We start from the raw sequence: 20,650 nt of genomic DNA, 5'->3' as shown, positions 1-20,650 counted from the left end.
ACTCAGACCTATTCTATTAAAGGTCAGCTTCCACTTTTCCCTGTTACGGCGCATTCTACTCAGGCGCTGAGTGCTTCTTGGGCCTTCCGTCATCAGGCATCAATATCGCAAGTTTGCAAGGTGGCCACTTCGTCGTCGGTGCATACCTTCACAAAATTCTATAAGGTAGATACTTTGCCATTTGCGGATGCTTCTTTTGGCCACAGAGTTTTGCAGGCTGCTGTTTAAGAGGGGCTGTTTTTCTTTAAACTTTTATTTTTTCAGACGGGGCTCCTTTGACCCAGTTAAGGCTCCTGTGTCCTGGTTAAGGGCACTTATGTTTAGCCTTGGGTTATTTTCCCCACCCTCGTTTTCCTTTTGGCACTGCTTTTGGACATCCCAGTAGTTATGATTTAACGAAAGAGAAAATGGGATTTTTGTGCCTACCATGCCTAAAATCCATTTCTCTGAGTTCATCGACGGACACAGTACCCACCCCTCTATGGAGTTCTGAGACTTCTAATACTGCTTCTAATACTTCTAATACTGCTACTAATACTGCTTGCTACTCAACTGATTACATAGAGCAGAGAGGGGGGTTATATACCAAGCTGATGATGGCCCATGGGCATAGCAAGGTGTTTTTGTTCCGCTTAGTCCTACTCCTGGAGGAGGAAATATAACACAGTAGTTATGATTTATGGAGCGCTGTGTCCATTGATGAAGTCAGAGAAACTGATTTTACGGTAGGCACAAAAATTCAATTTTTTCTGGGCAATAAGGCTTAGCAAAGCTTTCCAAGGGCCTACTAATCTTAATTTGTGGCATGTATGGCTTCATATCAGTACCTTTTTTGAAATCTACAGTGCAAAGGTACTTTCTGGTCAAAATATAAAATTAAGCCTAGAAATGCCTAATGGGAACATAAAATATTTTTACAGGGCTTCTGTTTTTCATATAACTCATAGCTGTAGTAAGCTTATCTACCCTAATATTTAGAAATGCTTTGTTGCTGGACATTGCACTGCACAGAATCATTTTATAACCTGAAGGTACATACACGAGCATAGTGGAATATAGCTGTGCTGGGTTACTTTACTGGATTATTAAGGTGGCTATACACTGTGAAAATAAGTCAAGAACCATCCAATTTCCGCTACCTAAGTTGTTCTGTTGGGTGCTATCACCTTAGAGATGGTATTTCATGCAATAGGAGGCTCTCAGCTTACCCAGGGAGGCCCAATGGCTGAACGAAAAAATCAATCCATCTATGGCCAGAGTGTAGAATAGAGGATTATCAGAATAGTTGTGAGTAGCAAGTTTAAGGTATACTAAAGTCTTAAAACAGTCACAAAGCATAAATAAATGTGATATTAATGTAAATTGTCAATTAGTGTAAATGTACAATGTTCTTCGTGCTTACAATCTCATAATATTCTGTGTGTGCCTTTATGTATAGAACTTGCCTGCTTTAGTACTGAAGATCATGAGTGGGACTTTTGCGCCTATTTCTGACCGATACAGTCCTGAACTCCGACAGCTTATACTTAGCATGCTGAACTTGGACCCTTCCAAAAGACCCCAGCTAAATGAGATCATGGCTCATCATATCTGTATACCTGCACTTCTTAATCTGTACAGTGACATTGGCAGTGTCAAAATGAGGTCAGTATAATTAAAGTCAGTTCCAGCTCTTCTGCTTCAGTTTCTAGTCTGTAAGGCTAAGTTTACACTGGCATTGAAAGCAGGCATTTGAGAGGCCTTAAAAACACCTCTCAAACACGTATGCAAATGATACAATGGACAGGACACAGCGCTGTTTACACTATCAAAATGTGAAGCGTTAGCGTTGCATTGCTTCAAAATTGATATCTCATGTCGAGTCAGGAGCTGTTTGAAGCCTTTCAATGCCTCTCATTCAAGTCTGTGATAACGCTTCGCAAATGGTCTGTCAGGCAGTTGCAGTGCAGTTGCAGGGCGTAAAGATTTGTTTATTTCCTGTAATTTAATAGGCGTTTGTGGAGCGGTTTTATCGCGCCTTAATGCTCATCAAACTCTTCAAAACTGCCCATAGGACATTTGGGTAACATTTTTAATTCATCATTAACGCCTGTAAAACGCCAGTCTGATGCCCATAGTAAAGCTCTTTAACATGAGTTTAACACCCATACGAATGCTATAGGAGTGTTTGTTAAGCCTTAGAAATTTAGCCAAGTGTGAACATCCCTTAGTGTGTTTTGTGGATTACTTGCTGGCAACAGTACAGAAATGGAGCATTGCCTATTGTATCTAAAAATTACCTTATTGAACTAAACTTCAGTTAGTTTACACGTTTGTAGATTAATCAGCTACAGGGCAAGCAAAAATATAAACATCTGATTGATTACTATCGTTTGTTACATGCTTCCATGTACGCACCATAAATACCCTTCTATTTTACATAAAATAAACTGCTAATTCCACATTTAAACTCTTGCTGCCTTCCAAGCAAGAGCTGTTCTAATGCAAAGAAGTGGTGTGTTTTTTTTTTGCTAATTACAGAATGATCATTAAGTTGATTTTTCTTATGGTGGGAAAGATTTCTAATAATTTAACAAACCCCAAATTAATCGGAATTTCATTGCATTTGCTCTGTGAGGTCATTGCCCTATGGCAGTGATGGCGAACCTTGGTACCCCAGATGTTTTGGAACTACATTTGTCATTATGCTCATGCACTCTGCAGTTTAGTTGAGCATCATGGGAAATATAGTTCATAAACATCTGGGGTGCCAAGGTTCGCCATCACTGCCCTATGGCAACTATTGGTGCAGGTGGTTTAATATTAGAACATAGAAACAGAAAAGTGAGGGTAGAAAAAAAGACCATTGAGTCTGCCCATTTTTTGTTTTTTGTACATGTTTTGTATTTTTTTTTTAGTTACCTTTTTTAGTCCGAGTATAGAGCTAGGTTTATCCCATGCATGTTTGAAGCCATTTACTGTTGAATGTCTCACTACCTTTGCTGGAAGTTTATTCGAAGCATCAAATACCCTTTCAGTAAAATAATACTTTCTAGGATTAGTTTTGAACTTTCCTCCAGTTAGTTTGAGATCATGTCCCCATGTTGATTTTGGTTTCATACTGAAAAAACTGCCCTCCTGAACCTTATTCACCCCCTTGATGTATTTAACCACATCCATACCGGCGCATAGTAATTATGACGCCGGCAGGATGGCTTTACCGTTCCGGGCGGCCGTCATATGACGTCCGCCCGCTCTAGCTGCTACTGCGCGCCCCCGGGGGCGCGCAGCGCGGCGATCGGGGGTGAGGCTCGTCCCTCGGACATAGCCCATCCCTGATCAAGGTAAACAGCCAATAGATATTGGCTGTTTACCATGTGATCGGCTGTGTCAGTCACAGCCGATCACATGAGCGGCTCCTGCACGAGCCGCTCGTTCTCTCTGCAATGCGTGCCCCCGGGGGCGCGCAGAGCAGCGATCGGGGACGAGGCTCGTCCCTCGGACAGAGTCGATCCCCGATCTAGGTAAAGAGCCAATGAAATTGGCTCTTTACCACGTGACCGGCTGTGTCCAATCACAGCCGGTCACAAATGTCAACAGAGAACACGGTAACTAGCTGTCACCGTGTTCTCCTCCTCACACACTGATCCTGTGTGAGGAAGAGAGTGTGGTAACAGCTAGTTACCAACTACAGTGCACCCCAACCACACTGATTGCCCCCCCCCAATAAAGAGTACCTGTCACTAGCCCATCAAAGTACCCGAGTACCTGTCACCAGCCCATCAGGTACTCTGATGACAGGTACTCGGGTACTCTGATGGGCTGGTGACAGGTACTCGGGTACTCTGATGACAGGTACTCGGGTACTCTGATGACAGGTACTCGGGTACTCTGATGACGGGTACTCGGGTACTCTGATGACAGATACTTGGGTACTCTGATGACAGGTACGCAGGTACTCTGATGACAGGTACTCGGGTACTCTGATGACAGGTACTCGGGTACTCTGACGAAAGGTACTCGGGTACTCTGATGACGGGTACTCTGATGACGGGTACTCGGGTACTCTGATGACGGGTACTCGGGTACTCTGATGACGGGTACTCGGGTACTCTGATGACGGATACTCGGGTATTCTGATGACAGGTACTCGGATACTTTGATTACCTGTCAACGGAGTACCCGTCATCAGAGTACCTGAGTACCTGTCACCTACCCATCAGAGTACCCGAGTACCTTCCACCTGCTCATCAGAGTACCTGACGCCTGAAGTACCCGAGTACTTGCCGCCTGCTCATCAGTACCCATCACTACTCATCAGTACTCATCAGTACCTATCACCTATCAGTACTGATCATCAGTACCCATCAGTACAGTATCACCTATCAGTATCAGTACTACTCATCAGTACCTATCACCTGCCTGTCACCTGCCCATCAGAGTACCCGAGTACCTGTCACCTGCCTATTGGAGTACCCGAGTACCTGCCACCTGCTCATCAGTACCAGAGTACCTGTCACCTGCCTGTCACCTGCCCAACAAATTACCCGAGTACCTGTCACCCTTCATACAGCCACCATGTCCAAGTCCAAAAAGGTTTATATACATCCTCCGTTTAAACCTAAATACCGGTGTTATGGTAGCAGATAGCTGCCATAACCCTGGTATTTTTTTAAACGGTGGACGGTTGGCTTTCCGACAAGGGTGGTCCCAGCGGCGGATTCGCCGTGTGTTCACCCTTCCGGTTCACCCACCCTTCCGCCGCGTCCGGTCCTTTTCCCCGCTTACCGGACCCGCCGGCAGCGGGGAAAACGATCCGGTCCCGGATCCTCACAGACAGGATGTCGAGTGAGGGCAAGCTTGCCCTCACTTGACTCTATGGTCTTGGAGGACCGGAGCTACGGAAAATGTTGTTGCCTAGCAACCGGTTTGAATGTCCTTTTTTTTTTTTTTTTTTTTTCATTTTATATAATAATTTTTTTTTTTTTTTCTATCTTTTAGTGTACTTGTGAGATCTGAGGACTTTTTGACCCCAGATCTCACAAAAAGAGGTCCTGTCGTGCCTTTTTCTATTACTAGTAATGTTTACATTTCTTGTAATAGAAATAAAAATGATCAATTTTTTTTTTTTTTGTTAAACGGTGTAAAAATAAAAAATAATAAATAAAATAAATAGTAAAAAAAAAAAAAAAAATTAAAGCGCCCTGTCCCCGTTAGCTCGCGCGCAGAAGCGACGCATGTGGAAACCCCGCCCACATATGTAAACGGTGTTCAAACCACACATGTGAGGTATCGCCGCGATCGTTAGAGCAAGGGGATTAATTTGAGCCCTAGACCTCCTCTGTAACTCAAAGATGGCAACCTGTAGAAATTTTTAAATTGTCGCCTATGGGGATTTTTAAGTACCAAAGTTTGTCGCCATTCCGTGAGCGTGCGCAATTTTGAAACATGACATGTTGGGTATCTATTTACTCGGCGTAACATTATCTTTCACATTATGGAAAAAAATTGGGCTAACTTTACTGGTTTCTTATTTTTTAATTAAAAAAAGTGAATTTTTTCCAAAAAAATTACGTTTGGAAGACCGCTGCGCAAATACGGTGTGATAAAAAATATTTCAATAATCTCCACTTTAATCTCTAGGGTCTCTGCTAAAAAAAAATATATAATGTTTGGGGGTTCTAAGCAGTTTTCTAGCAAAACAACTGATTTTAGCTTGTAAACACCAAATGTCAAAAATAGGCCTAGGCAAGTGGCTAGGATGCATGATGATGCTCCTTGGATGTTAGGCCCCTCTATATGGCTAGGCTGTGAAAAAGTCTCACACATGTGGTATTGCCATACTCAGGAGGAGTGGCAGAATGTATTTTGGGGTGTCATTTTTGCTGTGTACATGCTATGTGTTAGGAATATCCTATAAATTGACAACTTTGTGTAAAAAAAAAAAAGTTTTTATTTTTTTCCCACATTTTCCAAAAACTTGTGGAAAAAAATGACATGTTCAAAGGACCCATAATGCCTCATAGAATATACGTTGGAGTGTTTGCTTTCCAAAATGGGGTCATTTTGTGGACTTTTCCATTGTATTGGTGCTCTAGGGCCTTGAAAAGTGTGATAGGTAGTAAGAAAGTTTTATGTGTATTTATGCTCCTAAAACGCCTTATGGTGCTACTTGGACGTGGAGTCTCTTTTTGTGGCCAGGCTGTGTAAAAGGCTCACACATGTGGTATCACCATACTCAGAAGGAGTAACAGAATGAATTTTGGGGTGTCATTTTTGCTGTGTACATGCTATGTGTTAGAAATAGCTTATAAATTGACAACGTTTTGGGAAAAAAAAGAAAAAAAATTTTTTTTCTTAATTTTCCCAAGAATTGTGGGAAAAAATTATAACTTCAAAAAACTCACCATGCCTCTTACTAAATACCTTGGACTGTCTACTTTACAAAAAGGGGTCATTTGGGGGGTATTTGTACTGTCCTGACATTTCAGGGCCTCAAGAAAGGAGATAGGCAGTCAGTACATCTGGTGTGATCAATTTTCAGTAATTGGTACCATCGCTTCTAGACTCAATAACTTTCACACAGACTAAATAATATACACTAATTTGGGTTAATTTTACCAGAGATATGTAGCAGTATAAATTTTGGCCCAAATGTATGAAGAAAAATTAATTTTTTGCAAAATTGTATAATAGAAACTAAAAAAAAGTGTTTTTTTTTCAAAATTTTTGCTCTTTTTTTGCTTATATCACGAAGAAAAAAAAACCCAGTTGTGATCAAATACCACCAAAAGAAAGCTCTATTTGTGTGAAAAAAATGATAAAAATTTTGTTTGGTTACAGTGTAGCATGACTGAGCAATTGTCATTCAAAGTGTGACAGTGCTGAAAGCTGAAAATTGGTCTGGGAAGGAAGGGGGTCTAACTGCTCTGTATGGAAGTGGTTAAAGGTATCAGTCATATCTCCCCTTTCCCTTCCTTCCTCCAGACTGTACATATTAGGTTCCAGAAGTTGCTCTTGATATGTTTTGTCCTCCAGACCTTTCACCATTTGTGTTACACATCTTTGGATTTGTTCTATCTTATCAATATCCTTTTGTAAGTTTGTTGCTATTTCACCTAATAGTGAAATGGCAACGAACTTTGGCGCACCAAATTTTCCATAGGCGACACTTTAAAAGCCTAAAAAGATATGTGATTTCACTCAATAAATGGCTGCTGCCCCCACTAAGACTAACCACCTGGGTGGTGTCTAATATAAAAATGTGCAAAAAGAAAGTGGGTGTGGGCGCTGCTCTGTATTACCTCCAGATTTTAACTGCTATATCCAGTTTTATACAATAATAAATACCAGTCTAATTGCTATAAATGAATACGTGTGTCACCACACTTTATCAAAAATAAATATATTGAAAATTAGAACATGTGCTATATGTGCAAATACTCCATGTGACCCCTGGACACTGCCCTACCTACTACTGACCCCTGAACACTGCCCTACATACTATTTACACTGGCCAGAACTCAGAGCAGACAGCCAGGCTAGCATTGAAGCAATCCAGGCCTGAAACTAGTTAAGCACATCATCTTACAGTACCAGTTGTTCTGCCTTCATGATGGATTCCTGCATCAGATTTTTGGGGGTGACCAATTACTCCCTAAACACGAAAAAATTGTGAATAGAAGTGAATGCAGAGTTTTTGCTAAATCTAACTTTTAAGGTAGGCTAAGTAAATATTTTGAATATGACATTAGTTTTATTCAGTTTTTCTAAACTTTTTTGGTGTTGTCTTTACATTTTATTGGGGGCTTGCTAGTTAACTTCTTAAGAAAAAAAAATAATGGCACCACACCTTTCTATGTTGTTCAGGTAGATCTCTGACTCTCAAAGATTGCCTACCCTGCTGTATGGGGATGAGCTGTTGGTGACAGTAAAATTCACTTGAGGCAGGAAAGGCTTTCCTAAAGTGATGAAATTTTAAGGGTCACCTAAAGACAGTCAGAGTGGGAGATAGCCAAACAGATTGGGGTAAGGCGTTCCAGAAGATAAGAGAGGCTCCAGAGATGTGCTACACACGACAATGGGAATAGGTGGGTAGGGAGCTAGAGAGCATGGGGTTTTGGGAGAAGCAAAGACCATGGTTTGGTTGATATTTTAAGAGATTTGTGATGTAGAGGCAGAGCTGTAGATGGTTTTGTAGGTTATTAATATTTTGAATTTTAATTGTTTGGCTATCAGAAACCAGTGAAGGGGTAGGTAGAGAGGGGTGGCAAACACTGAGCAGGTAGTAAGGTGGAGGAGTCTATCATCAGCAATCATAATTAACTAAAGGGAGTTTGCCTGTATAGAGGTAGGTCAGTGAGGATGCAGTATGTAGTAGTAGATATGAGTGATATCAAGTAAGTGAATTAGAGGCCTGGTTGTGTTGTTGGTTAGGAATGGAAATGGAATGGAAATGTTGCAGAGGTGAAGGTGGCATCTAAGACCCTGGTATGATGGGAAGGAATCATAGCGGTTTAGGAAAGTTGTTTTAGTAAGGGGTTTGCCATCCATACTAAAATGTCAGTTAGTAAATTAGTGATGTGCAAGAATACTGAAGAGGTGAGCTAAGGAGTAGAAAGATAGGTTTGGGTGAATTAAGATAATCTTGGGATCCATACGAGGTATTCAACTGTCCAAGGGAAGAGGTATAGATGAAGAACAGAAGGGCTTGTAGTACAGAGCCTCAGGGGTCCCTATAGAAAGAGGATGAAAAGAGGAGGAGATAGAGTTGTAGGTGACACTGAAGAAACGCTTATGGCGCTTTTCCACTGCATGGAACCGAACGGTTTGGCTCGCTTTTGTGCTTTTCCACTGCTGTTACCGCATGGTACGGTGTAGGAACGGTTCGGTACGGTACGGTACGGCGGCGCTTTTCCACTGCATGGAACCGAACGGTACGGCACTCTAAAACAGTACCACCTCGATTGTGGTTCCAAGAGGTACCATACCGGTACCATATCCCACAATCCTTTGCATGCAGTCACTACTAGCCACTGATTGGTCAGAGAATCATTGTTATCCCACCCAGGCACCCACTTAACTTTAGTACTACTTTAGTGGAAAAGCAAACCATACCAAACCGTACCGAACCGTTCCAACATCGTACCATGCGGTAACAGCAGTGGAAAAGCAAATCGGGCCGAGTAGAGCCGAGCCGGTACTTGCAGTGGAAAAGTGCCATTAGATAGGTGGGAGGAGAACCGGAAAAGAGCAGACTATTGGAGGCCATGGAAATTTCATTTTTTTGTGGTCACCTGTGTCGTAGGCAGCAGAAAGGTCAAAAAGTGGGAGTACTGAGTAGAAGCCTTTGGTTTAAGCAGCTAGTATGGAGTTTTAGAAGGGCAGTTTTTGTGGAATGTTATGGGTAAAAGCCAGACTGTAAGGGCCTGAGAAGATTATCAGTGAGGTAGCAGCTCAGATGGTTGTAGACTAGGTGTTCTAGGAGCTGAAGGTAAATAGGTGTAAAAGATAGGTCTTAGGCTGTTTAGGCTGGTGGGGGGTCCAGTGAGGGCTTTTTGTTTATAGGGGTAACCAGTAAATGTTTTAGAAGGGAGGGAAAGATGCCATTATAGAGGTAGAGAATAAAGATGTGAATAAGAGGATGTAGAATAGAGCAAGAGGATGACCTGTGTAGTTGTAAGGGAATTGGGTTTAGGGTACAGGTGGTGAGGTGAGTATCAGCCAGTAGTCAGCCTGTAGTCAGTGAGTATCAAGTATCTATCTTGTTTTTTAAATGGCTGACAATGTCCTGGGCAGACAGGAGTGTACCCTAAACGTTGATTTTTTTAACCTCAGTAGTTGTTTATGGGGTCGTTTTTGTACTATATAATGGAAGTCTAACCTATTGTTAATTACGTTTTTCATTTTTTTATAACCAAATATTTCTTCTCTGCAGGGTGGAGAAGCCTCTGGCAGCAATGCCTGCAGTGACTCGGGGCCGACCGGCTGGACGGATCCCCAGTGCCAGATCCCGAGGTGAGCAGATTTGAACTGCAGGGTAATGCTTTTGATAATTCATGCCATTAGATAGTGTAGTGCCCTATTCCTGTAAATTAGTTTGCGATAAACAGTGGATGATCTAGTCATTTGCTCTCTTCAGCCTTCTTCCTTCTGCTGGAAAACAACACTGCAGCTGTACATAATTTAGTGAGCTACCAGCTCATGCTTGATCCTGTGTTGTAAATCTCCTAATGAAAATCTGAAGAATTATGTACTATTTCCTGAGGAGACATATGAATATCATTTGTCACCAGTATAAACATCCCATGTTTGCGCTAATGAAATACTTCTCTAGAGTTACTGTCCATTCATTTAAAATGACAGGTGCCTATTAGCATGCCAGAGGGAGTTTTCTTTAGCACATTCCTTTATTTCCTCTTATTATCACCAGGGTTTAGCCACAGCATGTTTTTTATGGAATTTTATATTGAGAGCTCCAGTTAACTGTCATATTTGTGTTGATTTGTTATGATCAGGTGGCCGTGTTGGGTATTCTGCAAAAACAGGCATTCCTCCTCCACTGTCCTCAGTGTACACATGGGGAAGTGGGATCACCTCCCCTCTCCGACTGCCCATGCTGAATACAGAGGTAGTCCAGGTATCAGCTGGAAGGACACAAAAAGCTGGAGTCACCAAGTCTGGAAGGCTCATCATGTGGGAGGTGAGCATCAGAAAACTCTGACCCAGGTTACTACCACTAGGCATCTGCCAAGAGAAATTTGTAATTCTTAAGTATCTCAAGCATGTGCAAGCGTATCATAAAGAGTCATTTAAGGAATTCTATTAATCCTTTTCACAGTAGTGGGCTACATTCATGTGGCCTTGGATACACATATAGTACATTATCCCTAGTTGAATAATTACTGTAACAGGGAATTGGAAATGGGAAGGATTGCCAAGGTAGCCAACTATGATGGTTCAGCAGCCCTGTTCTTTTTAAAGAACAGTCTCTTCTAATAAATTTACTTAAAAAATGTAAATTGTTTATATAGGTCAGTGATGTACAATTAACAATGATTGGTAATGTGCACAGACATCATACATTATTTTATTGATGTGAAGTACTGTATTCAAATAGACCCTGTTATTTTTCCATCATTTTATTTTAATACAGGTATTTTTATAGTACTGCCAATTTACGCAGCGCTTTACATATACACTGTGTGCACAATTATTATGCAAGTTGTATTTTTGAGGATTTATTTCATTATTGAACAACTGCAGTGCTCTCGGTCAATCCAAAATGTTAAGTAAACTCAAACCCGAATATTTAAGAAAGTAAAAGTGAGGTTTTGGCTTTCTTAGGAGAAAATCAAATGAAAACTTTCTCATTTCACTTGTTTATTTTCATCTGTTAAAGATTCTTGATCTGTTGACAACCAACTTTTTGTGCAGCAGCAACCACAGCCTGTTCAGAGAAGTGTCCTGTTTATCTTCCCCGTAAATCTCCTGTTTAAGAAGGAGCCACAAGTTCTTATAAGGGTTTAGGTTAGGTGAGGAAGGAGGCCATGTCATTATTCTTTCATCTTTAAGGCATATTATGGCTAGTCACGCAGTGGAGTACTTCAATGCATGCGATGGAGCATCGTCCTACATAAATATCATGGTCTTCTTGAAAGATGCAGACTTTTTCCTGTATCACTGCAAGAAGAAATGGTCTTCTAAAAACTGACAGTAGGTTTGGGAGTTGATTTTCAGTCCATCTTTAACCTGAAAGGTTCATCTAGCTTATCTTTAATAATACCAGGCCATACCAGTACCGCTCCTCCACCTTGCTGGAGTCTGAGTCAAGTGGAGCTCATTACTGATCCAGCCACAGGCCCTTTTTTCTGGTCTGTCAAGAGTAACTCTCATCTCATCAGGCCATAAAACCTTTGAAAAAGCTGTCTTCAGATATTTCTTGGCCCAGTCTTGATGTTTCAACTTATGTGTTCAGTGGTGGTCAGGTTTCAGCCTCCCTTACCTTGGCCATGTCTATGAGAACTGAGCACCTTGTACTTCTGGGCACTCCAGGTAGGTTGCAGTTCTGGAATATGACAGTCCTGGAGGATAATGGGTTCCTGGTAGCTTCACGTTTCATTCTTCTCAAATCTTTGGCAGTTAATGTGCATGTTTTTTTCTCAACACTTTTCTTGTTGGCTATTTGCAACAAAACGTTTGATGGTTCTGTGATCACCTCCCAAGATCTAAGCATTTATTCAAAATACTCACTTGCCTAATAATTGTGCACACAGTGTATATTGTACACTCACATCAGTTCCCTGAGGAGCATACAATCTAAGGTCTTTACCTTGCATGCATACAAGCACATAATAAAGCCAATTTAGACAGGAGTAAATGAACCTACCAGCATGTCTTTAAAGTGTGGGATGAAACCCATGCAAGCACAGGCCGAATTTGACCCGCCAAGCCTTGTCATGTAGCTCTCACACCCAGTCTTGCAGCCAGAACTCCATTCCACCACCTCCGATCCTCACCCTCCCCTCCCTGCTTTGAAAACACAGAAGTCTTTTGTGTTTTCAAGAGACAGCTTTGCTCTCAGTAGTTCCCAGATCGAACAGATCCCTGCACACACTCACAGCGGGGCCAGATCTCCAGAATCTGAGAGAGAAAACAGTAAGCTTTGGGGAGGGGAGGTTTAGGGTTGCACACTGTGCATAGTGCACCCCAAAGCCCTACACTCTGTACACAGCACAGCCCTGAACCCTGCACTCTGTACATAACACACCTCCAAACTCTGCACTCTGTACATAATGCACTCCTCAACTCTGTATGTAATGCACTCCTGAACCTTGCACTCTGTATATAACTCACTCCTAAATCCCGCACTCTGTTCATAGCTCACCCTAAACCTTGCACTCTATACATAGTGCACCCCTGAATTCTGCACTCTGTAAGTAATGAACTCCTGAGCTCTGCACTCTGTACGTAGCGTAATTCTTAACTCTGCACTCTGTATGTAGCGTAATCCTGAACTCTGCACTATGTATGTAGCATAATCATGAACTCTGCACTTTGAACGTAGCGTAATCCTAAACTCTGCACTCTGTATGTAGCTTAATGCTGAATTCTGCACTGCGTACGTAGCGTAATCCTGAACTCTGCACACCGTACGTATTGTAATCCTGAACTCTGCACTGTGTGCGTAGCGTAATCCTGAACTCTGTACGTAGCATAATTCTGAACTCTGCATTCTGTAGGCAACGTAATCCTGAACTCTGCACTCTGTAGGCAGTTTAATCCTGAACTCTGCACTCTGTATGTAGCGTAATCCTGAACTCTGCACTCTGTACGTAGCGTAATCCTGAACTCTGCACTTTGTAGGCAGCGTAATCCTGAACTCTGCACTCTGAATGTAGCGTAATCCTGAACTCTGCACTTTGTAGGCAGCGAAATCCTAAACTCTGCACTCTCTATGTAGCGTAATCCTGAACTCTGCACTCTGTACATAGCATAATCCTGAACTCTGCACTTTGTAGGCAGCGTAATCCTGAACTCTGCACTCTCTATGTAGCGTAATCCTGAACTCTGCACTTTGTAGGCAGCGTAATCCTAAACTCTGCACTCTCTATGTAGCGTAATCCTGAACTCTGCACTCTGTACATAGCATAATCCTGAACTCTGCACTTTGTAGGCAGCGTAATCCTGAACTCTGCACTCTGTATGTAGCGTAATCCTGAACTCTGCACTCTGTACATAGCGTAACCCTGAACTCTGCACTCTGTACATAGCGTAACCCTAAACTCTGCACTCTGTAGGCAGCGTAACCCTTAACTCTGCACTCTGTAGGCAGCGTAATCCTGAACTCTGCACTCTGTAGGCAGCGTAATCCTGAACTCTACACTCTGTATGTAGCGTAATCCTGAACTCTGCACTCTGTACATAGCGTAACCCTGAACTCTGCACTCTGTACATAGCGTAACCCTAAACTCTGCACTCTGTAGGCAGTGTAACCCTGAACTCTGCACTCTGTAGGCAGCGTAATCCTGAACTCTGCACTCTGTAGGCAGCGTAATCCTGAACTCTGCACTCTGTATGTAGCGTAATCCTGAACTCTGCACTCTGTACGTAGCGCATCCCAGATACGACAGGCCCTATGAGTACAACCACACTGCTGATGCAGCCCATAATGAAATTGAGTTTGACACCCCTGTTTTAGGCTCGGTTTCCACTAGTGCGACTTGCGGTGCGACTTGACACATGTCAAGTCGCACAGCAAGTCAAAACCCATTGTTTTCAATGGGGCCCGTTTCCACTGCCGCGGCTTCAGTTGCCGCGACCTCAAAAGTAAATCGTGTACTACTTTTGAGCGCGACTTCCCTCTATATATGAGGGACAAGTCTAACTGAAGCCGCGGTTTACTTTTGCTACGAAGTCGTGCTAGAAGTAGCACGACTTCGTAGCCGCACTAGTGGAAACCTAGCCTTAGAGAGTGAAGGAAGGGCTTTATTTTATCTTTGCTGTCTGTGGTCCTGTTGAGTTTCTGGATACATTGTTGCTTTGAAACAGAAAATTAGGGATAATTTCCAGAGAGAACACAGAGAGCAAAAAAAAAAAGCTAAACTAAGAATTAGTATTACATTTATGTTGCTGTTGTTGAGACTAAAATAGGAAGTGAGGGGGAAATCTTACCTACAAACCCAGGTATTAATAATAACTTAACAGAGGATTTAACCCTTCCCTACCCTGTCCACATATGAGGCTAGAACTCTCTTGATTTACAGCACTGAACAAGCTGACTTTTTAATTAACTTTGACAAAATTAAATGAATGTATCCCAATGCAGTTCTCTGCTAGCCATGTGTTGCTCTAGTAACAACGCTTAATATGTTACTGTTATGAGCTGTTCAGAAGGTTATGCCTCATAGGCAGGGGAATTTTAAGGAACAAATATAATATTTAGCATTTTACCAATCCTTAGATTTGGCTGCATTGGTTTCCTATTTTTTTATTTTTTTTTTATTTGCCTGTGATCTCACCAGTAACACAGCTTCTGTCTATGAAGGAGCAACCAATAAACTATTGGACAGCAGTATTGTTTGGAGAAGGTAGTGCTAGATAGATATAGATGAGCTTGGCATAAGCCGGCCATAGACTGTTCGAATCCTGCTGAACCGGCCGAGATTCAAACCATTATTGGGCAGGATAAATGTACCAAGTTGATTGATCGATCAACTCCGGTACAACCAGCCTGCTGGATTTTCTTGCGATTATCGCAAGCGGCTGCTATAGCTGCTATTGATAATCATTGTGTTCTCCCGGCGGGGAGGGCTTCCCTGCCCCCCCCCCCCCACCTGAAGAAGACAACTGCTTGGCAGGAGGGAACCCAATGTCAACACTGCTTTGATGGGGGAACCCGTGGTTGTTGATGGGGGAACCCGTGGTTGCAGGAAAGAAATTTGCACCGTTGATGGCCCGCCCAAGTAACTAACAGATTTATACTGGTATTAAACTCAAAAGCGAAAATGTAATATATCACAGCTTACTGATTCTTAAATATGGTGATTGCTTTCCTTTCTTCTTTTAATTTATTTTCACCTGGCGATCCTTCTAGTAACACACTTTGAATCAGGGAAAGCGGAGCGGGGCGTTGGTGAGGGGTGATGTGTTTGAGCATGTTACATCCAAAATTTGGGTGTAACATGCTCCAATTTGCCTTTGGGATTAATAAAGTATTCTGTTAAAAAAAATTATTTTGACTTTAGTTCGAGAATCTTTGTTCCTTTCAAGGCTAATGAACAGATTTGTTTATTATTAGTCCTGTTAAAGGTGACGCAGATCCCCGGAACGCAGTTGCATACTACAATCTTTTAGTCGCAGGAGCTGATCCTCCTGATAGAGTGGAGCACTCACAAATTATTATTTTTTTTCACTTCATGTATATATAATTGGGACTCTCTGATATCTCTGCATTGTCAAGCAAAAAGCCTACTATTATTGACAGTGCCCTTAAAAAGAGGAGTTCCAGCCACCTGTGAAAAAATAAAAGTCAGCAGGTACAAAAACTGTAGCTGCTGACTTTTAAAAAACAGCGGTACACTCAGCCCCCACGGTCCAGCGGTACCCGCAGTCCAGCGGTACACTCAGCCTATCTGTCTTCATCCTCTGTCCTTTCTCTGCGACACTGGCATCTTCTCTATGCCCACCCGGATGTGATAGCTTGCAGCTTCACAGCCGGGTGCCCACTGTGCATGTGCGAGTTGCGCTGCACATCGTGAATGGTGGATGCAGTCTTCTGGGACCTATCAATGTCCCCGAAGTCTACAGGGGGAGGGAGGGAGGGAGGAGAACTTTTCCGAGCGCCACTGCACATGGAACGAAAGTGGGAAGCAGCTACACACAAAATCGGGTACCTGCTTCCTCCCACTCCTCAAAAGTGCCAATTGTGCAAGAGGAGTGAGGGACGGTTCCTTAAAGCGGAACTTCCTCTTTTGGGTGGAGCTCCGCTTTAAAGCGGAGTTCCACCCAAAAGTGGAACTTCTGCTCATTTGCTTCCTCCCCCCCTCTGGTGCCACATTTGGCACCTTTCAGGGGGGAGGGGGGAACGGGTACCTGTTCCTGACAGGTACCTTTCCCCACTTCTGGGAGTTGGCGCCGCGGCGCTGTCCTTCGGAAGTTTGGCCCCAGCCACCGAACCAATCTGAATGCGCAGTGCACTTCGCGCATGCACAGTAGGGACCCACCCGTGAAGCCGCAAGGCAATGGCGGCGGCAGAAGCACCCGATGGAAACATGACAGCCGATGGAAACATGGCTGCGGTGCCGACATCGCTGGACTCCAGGACAGGTAAGTGTCCTAATATTAAAAGTCAGCAGCTTCAGTATGTATAGCTGCTGACTTTTAATTTTTGGAGGGAGAGGCGGAACTCTGCTTTAAGTACCTAATTTCTCATTTCTGTTTGTGTTGCTTGTTGCATATTTTCTCCCACTTCCTGTTTGGTGAAACCTTTCTCAGGAGGACAGGAAGTCAGGACAGATCTCCAATGGAGCTCCAGGTGGCAGGAAAAAAAAAACAGTTTTAACCCTTCCAAAGCTAGAGAAAAAGTTTTTCAATTTACATGCAGTACCCTTTTTCAGATGTATATACATGTACTGATCTGCTCTTCCTCTCCTCATTTTCTATAGGTAAAAACATTTAATTTGGTCAGGTTATGGTGGGAACATAGGACAGTTAGTTTGTGCCTATATGCCAAACTACAGTTCAGCCCCTTCACACGGGTGTTCCGTCTGTCTGTATTTCACCTTTCTATTGATGGATGAAAAACAGACAGCAATTCATTTCAATGAACAAACGGGTGTAAATGGATGATTATCTATTTACATCTGCGTCTGTTCAGTTCTGGTTTTTTTTTTTAATGGAACAGCCAACGTCCAGATCAACAACTAAACAAAATGAGGTAAACTTATGTAAACTAAACTGAAGTGAAAACTGATGTAGACTGAATTGAACTAAAGTTGGATGTGCAAACTGATGTTTACTGACATAATCTGAATCCAATTTCATTTGTTTTTTGTTTTTATGACTGAACGGATGACGCCTGTGTGAAAGAGGACTTTAATAGTCATTGGGCATCTCAGGGCTTTGCAACCAAAAACACTATGAATTTTTACCTGAATACATATTTAACATTTGCATAGTTTAGAGTCACTCTGTCCCTTTATTAAAAATACGTAACAACCTGCCAAAGAAAAGACTTAATACTTACCTGTCCCGCTGCCCATTTCTCCGATCTCTGCTGACTCACAGAGCAATGGCCTTTTCACATTGGACACACTTTCAGATATGTAGCCCCCGTTCACATTGGAGTGATTTGACAGGTTGCATCCTATTGCCAGCAATGCAAGTGTTCAAATTGATGCGACGCCAACTTTGCGGTGCCGCATCAATTTGAAAAAATAGTACATGCACTACTTTGGCAATTTCAAATGCGACTTGAATAGACATCTGTGCATGAAGCTGCACAGATGTCTTCAAAGTCGTACCCGAAGTCTCACTGAGATGCAGCTTTGAAATCGCATAATTTCCAACCTGCACTTAATGTGAATGGGGACTTAGCCTGTCTGCTCTTCCTCTGTGCTTTTTGGAAATGAGATATGAGATGTTTAACATTCAAATAATTGTATTTGTTCTTTTACTTGGATTAGAATTATTATTTTTTTTTATTTTCTAGGCACCTCCTGTAGGAACTGGTGCACCTTCACTGCCCGGTGCTGTAGAACATGCTCAGCCTCAGTTTATCTCCCGATTTCTGGAGGGTCAGTCTGGTGTCACCATCAAACATGTGTCATGTGGAGATCTCTTTACTGCTTGTCTCACAGGTATACACTGAGTTGGGTAAAAGTTTCCTTTAACCACTTGCTGTCTGGGGCAATTTTTTTACACTATTGTTAAAATCAGCATTTTTGTTAGAAAATAAGCATTATATATTTTCTGAAAGTGGAGGCCTTGGACAGTAAAATGGTGGCCATTGCAATTTTTTATGTTTTATAATTCTTGTGCATTTGTTGATGAAATGCATGGTTTTAGGACAAAATACCATAAAAGAATTGTAGTACACACAAACAAAATATAATGCTCAATTTTTGGTAAAATCGAAAAGATGGGGTTGCGTTGAGTAAATAGGTACCAAACATGTCAAGGCTTAAATTGTGTGCACCCGTGGTAAAAGTCATGATACTTAACATTTTTTGTAGGTGACACTTTAAGGCCTCATGCACACCACAGCTGTCAAAATCCCATTTTACGGGCGTTTTTTTCCTGCCTCTAATTTACATAGGCCTTTACAGGCATTTAGGAGCAGATATCTGAATGCACCAAAATCGCGTTCAGGAGAGAAGTGTTTGGGCAGCAAAAATGCCCGATGCCCCTAAACGTGTGTAGATGTGCCTAAACGCTAGGCGTGCTCAGGGCATGAGCATTCATTCATTTAACATGGCAGAATAAATTAATATTCTGGCCAACAAAATGAATGAACATCTAAACTTATTTATAAAATGCGGCTTTGGGCACATTTTCAATCCTGCTTTTCTCTTGTCAGGAGAAAAATGTTCAGAAGTCTTTACAAGTTATCAGTTTAGAGTTAACCATAAATTATGGCCCATAAATCATTGTTCTCTCCCCAACGTGTGGCCCAATCGCTTTTTACAAACATGTGGAGGACCTACGCGCGCAGTTGTATTTGCATATATGTGTGTGGAGTGCAGAGATGCCTTGAATTTTTTAGAATTATTATATTTATTTATATTATAATAAATACAATATACTAATCCAAACGAAAAAGCAATATCCATTCTAAATAGTTTTTTCTGGGAGCCCCTGGATTATACCTCCACTATGGCTGGTTTTACCAAATGGACCAAGAATTTCCCCCAGCTTCCAAATCATTCAAAAGCATTATGTTTATCTTGGGGCACAATCAAAGCCACAATAAACTGCAAGATGATACTTTGGCTTTTCCATCACTCTTATATATAGTATCTCCACATCGCTCCCACCTCATAGACCTAAGCTCCTCTTCTTGCTGCCTGAAATGTGGACATCTTGATGTGGACCTGTTCCATGCATGTGGGCCTGTCCCAAGATCAAACGATCCAGAAGCCACCATTATTTCTTTGTTTATAGACAAATTATCTTATGTTTTCGGCATGGAATGGGTGGAGAGCTCCCTCCATGAGGAATCACAGGTCCAAAAATATTTTGATGTCTGAGAATCTTTCATTTAATACTTGCCCACAGTTCTTCAACAATCTATACTATGATGTTTGTCAATATACCCAATGGTATCAAACCAGACTGCTAACTAATGATCTCCCAATTGATGTATCACTTTCAACTTAAAACAATTGTACTTCACACTTCAGTAACTGAGGCCTCCCTCCTTTTACTCAACTTGCTAGTTGTTAAAGTGTTACTAAACCCACAACAGGAAAATCAGTCTGTATATGCAATTGTTGATGCTTGCTATACTCACTGTGGAACCTAAGGGGTTAATCCTCTGCTTAGTGTAAAAAGGCAGTTTGATCCTGTCTTCTCTGACCCTCCCCTTCTTCCACGGTCCCCAAATAATCTCCTGCTATTACAGAGCCTTAGGGGCAAGCTGCACATGCTCGGTTTGGTGTGTATTGCTAGAGAATTTTTTTCTTTGGGAGGGTGCATGTGATCAGCACAGGGCCAATCAGCACTGTCCAGACAGAGGGTCAGGGATCCTGCAGCCTCATAGGTCAATGAGGGGAGAATGAAAAAAAGATGTAAACAGGGGCCATTGAAGTGAAGTTGGGCGTTTTGAGACTTCAGAGATGAAGTTTGTGAGCTGAAATACACTCAGGTGTGAACAGGGCCTAATAGTGATGGACCCCCAATCAATGAAAACTTAAAGAAATAAGGTGATGACAAGCTCCACTGAATCCCCCATTATAAAGGTCACATTTGCATATGGAAAGAACTAGGAACAGACAGATATTCTTAGTCCATGTAGACTCTTAAGGTTAATGCAGGTAAGTGAACAAAACATCAATGCACCTCCAGAAAGCACTTGATCTCCATAAACTCAGCCTTTTACAGGAGCTGGATGCCACTAAGCTCAAGAAAGAAAAAATATCATAGTGCTCATTCATGATCTTCTTATTTAAGA

The 20,650-nt window shown here is 42.1% G+C and overlaps 1 protein-coding gene across 1 annotated transcript in view; it reads left to right on the top strand.

The window, feature by feature from the left end:
• The window catches only part of NEK8 (NIMA related kinase 8), a 112,949-nt gene that overhangs the window by 59,076 nt on the left and 33,223 nt on the right, over window positions 1-20,650 (top strand). The window contains exons 5-8 of the mRNA XM_082246900.1: window positions 1,439-1,644; window positions 9,917-9,996; window positions 10,497-10,681; window positions 18,191-18,338. Of these exons, the coding sequence (XP_082103026.1) occupies window positions 1,439-1,644; window positions 9,917-9,996; window positions 10,497-10,681; window positions 18,191-18,338 (619 nt within the window). The remainder of the gene's footprint in view (window positions 1-1,438; window positions 1,645-9,916; window positions 9,997-10,496; window positions 10,682-18,190; window positions 18,339-20,650) is intronic.

This window comes from Pelophylax lessonae, assembly GCF_965119305.1.
Source record: "Pelophylax lessonae genome assembly, chromosome: 2".
Lineage (NCBI taxonomy): Eukaryota > Metazoa > Chordata > Amphibia > Anura > Ranidae > Pelophylax > Pelophylax lessonae.
The sequence above is the reverse complement of the archived record's forward strand: the minus strand, read 5'-3'. Positions and strand labels throughout refer to the sequence as shown.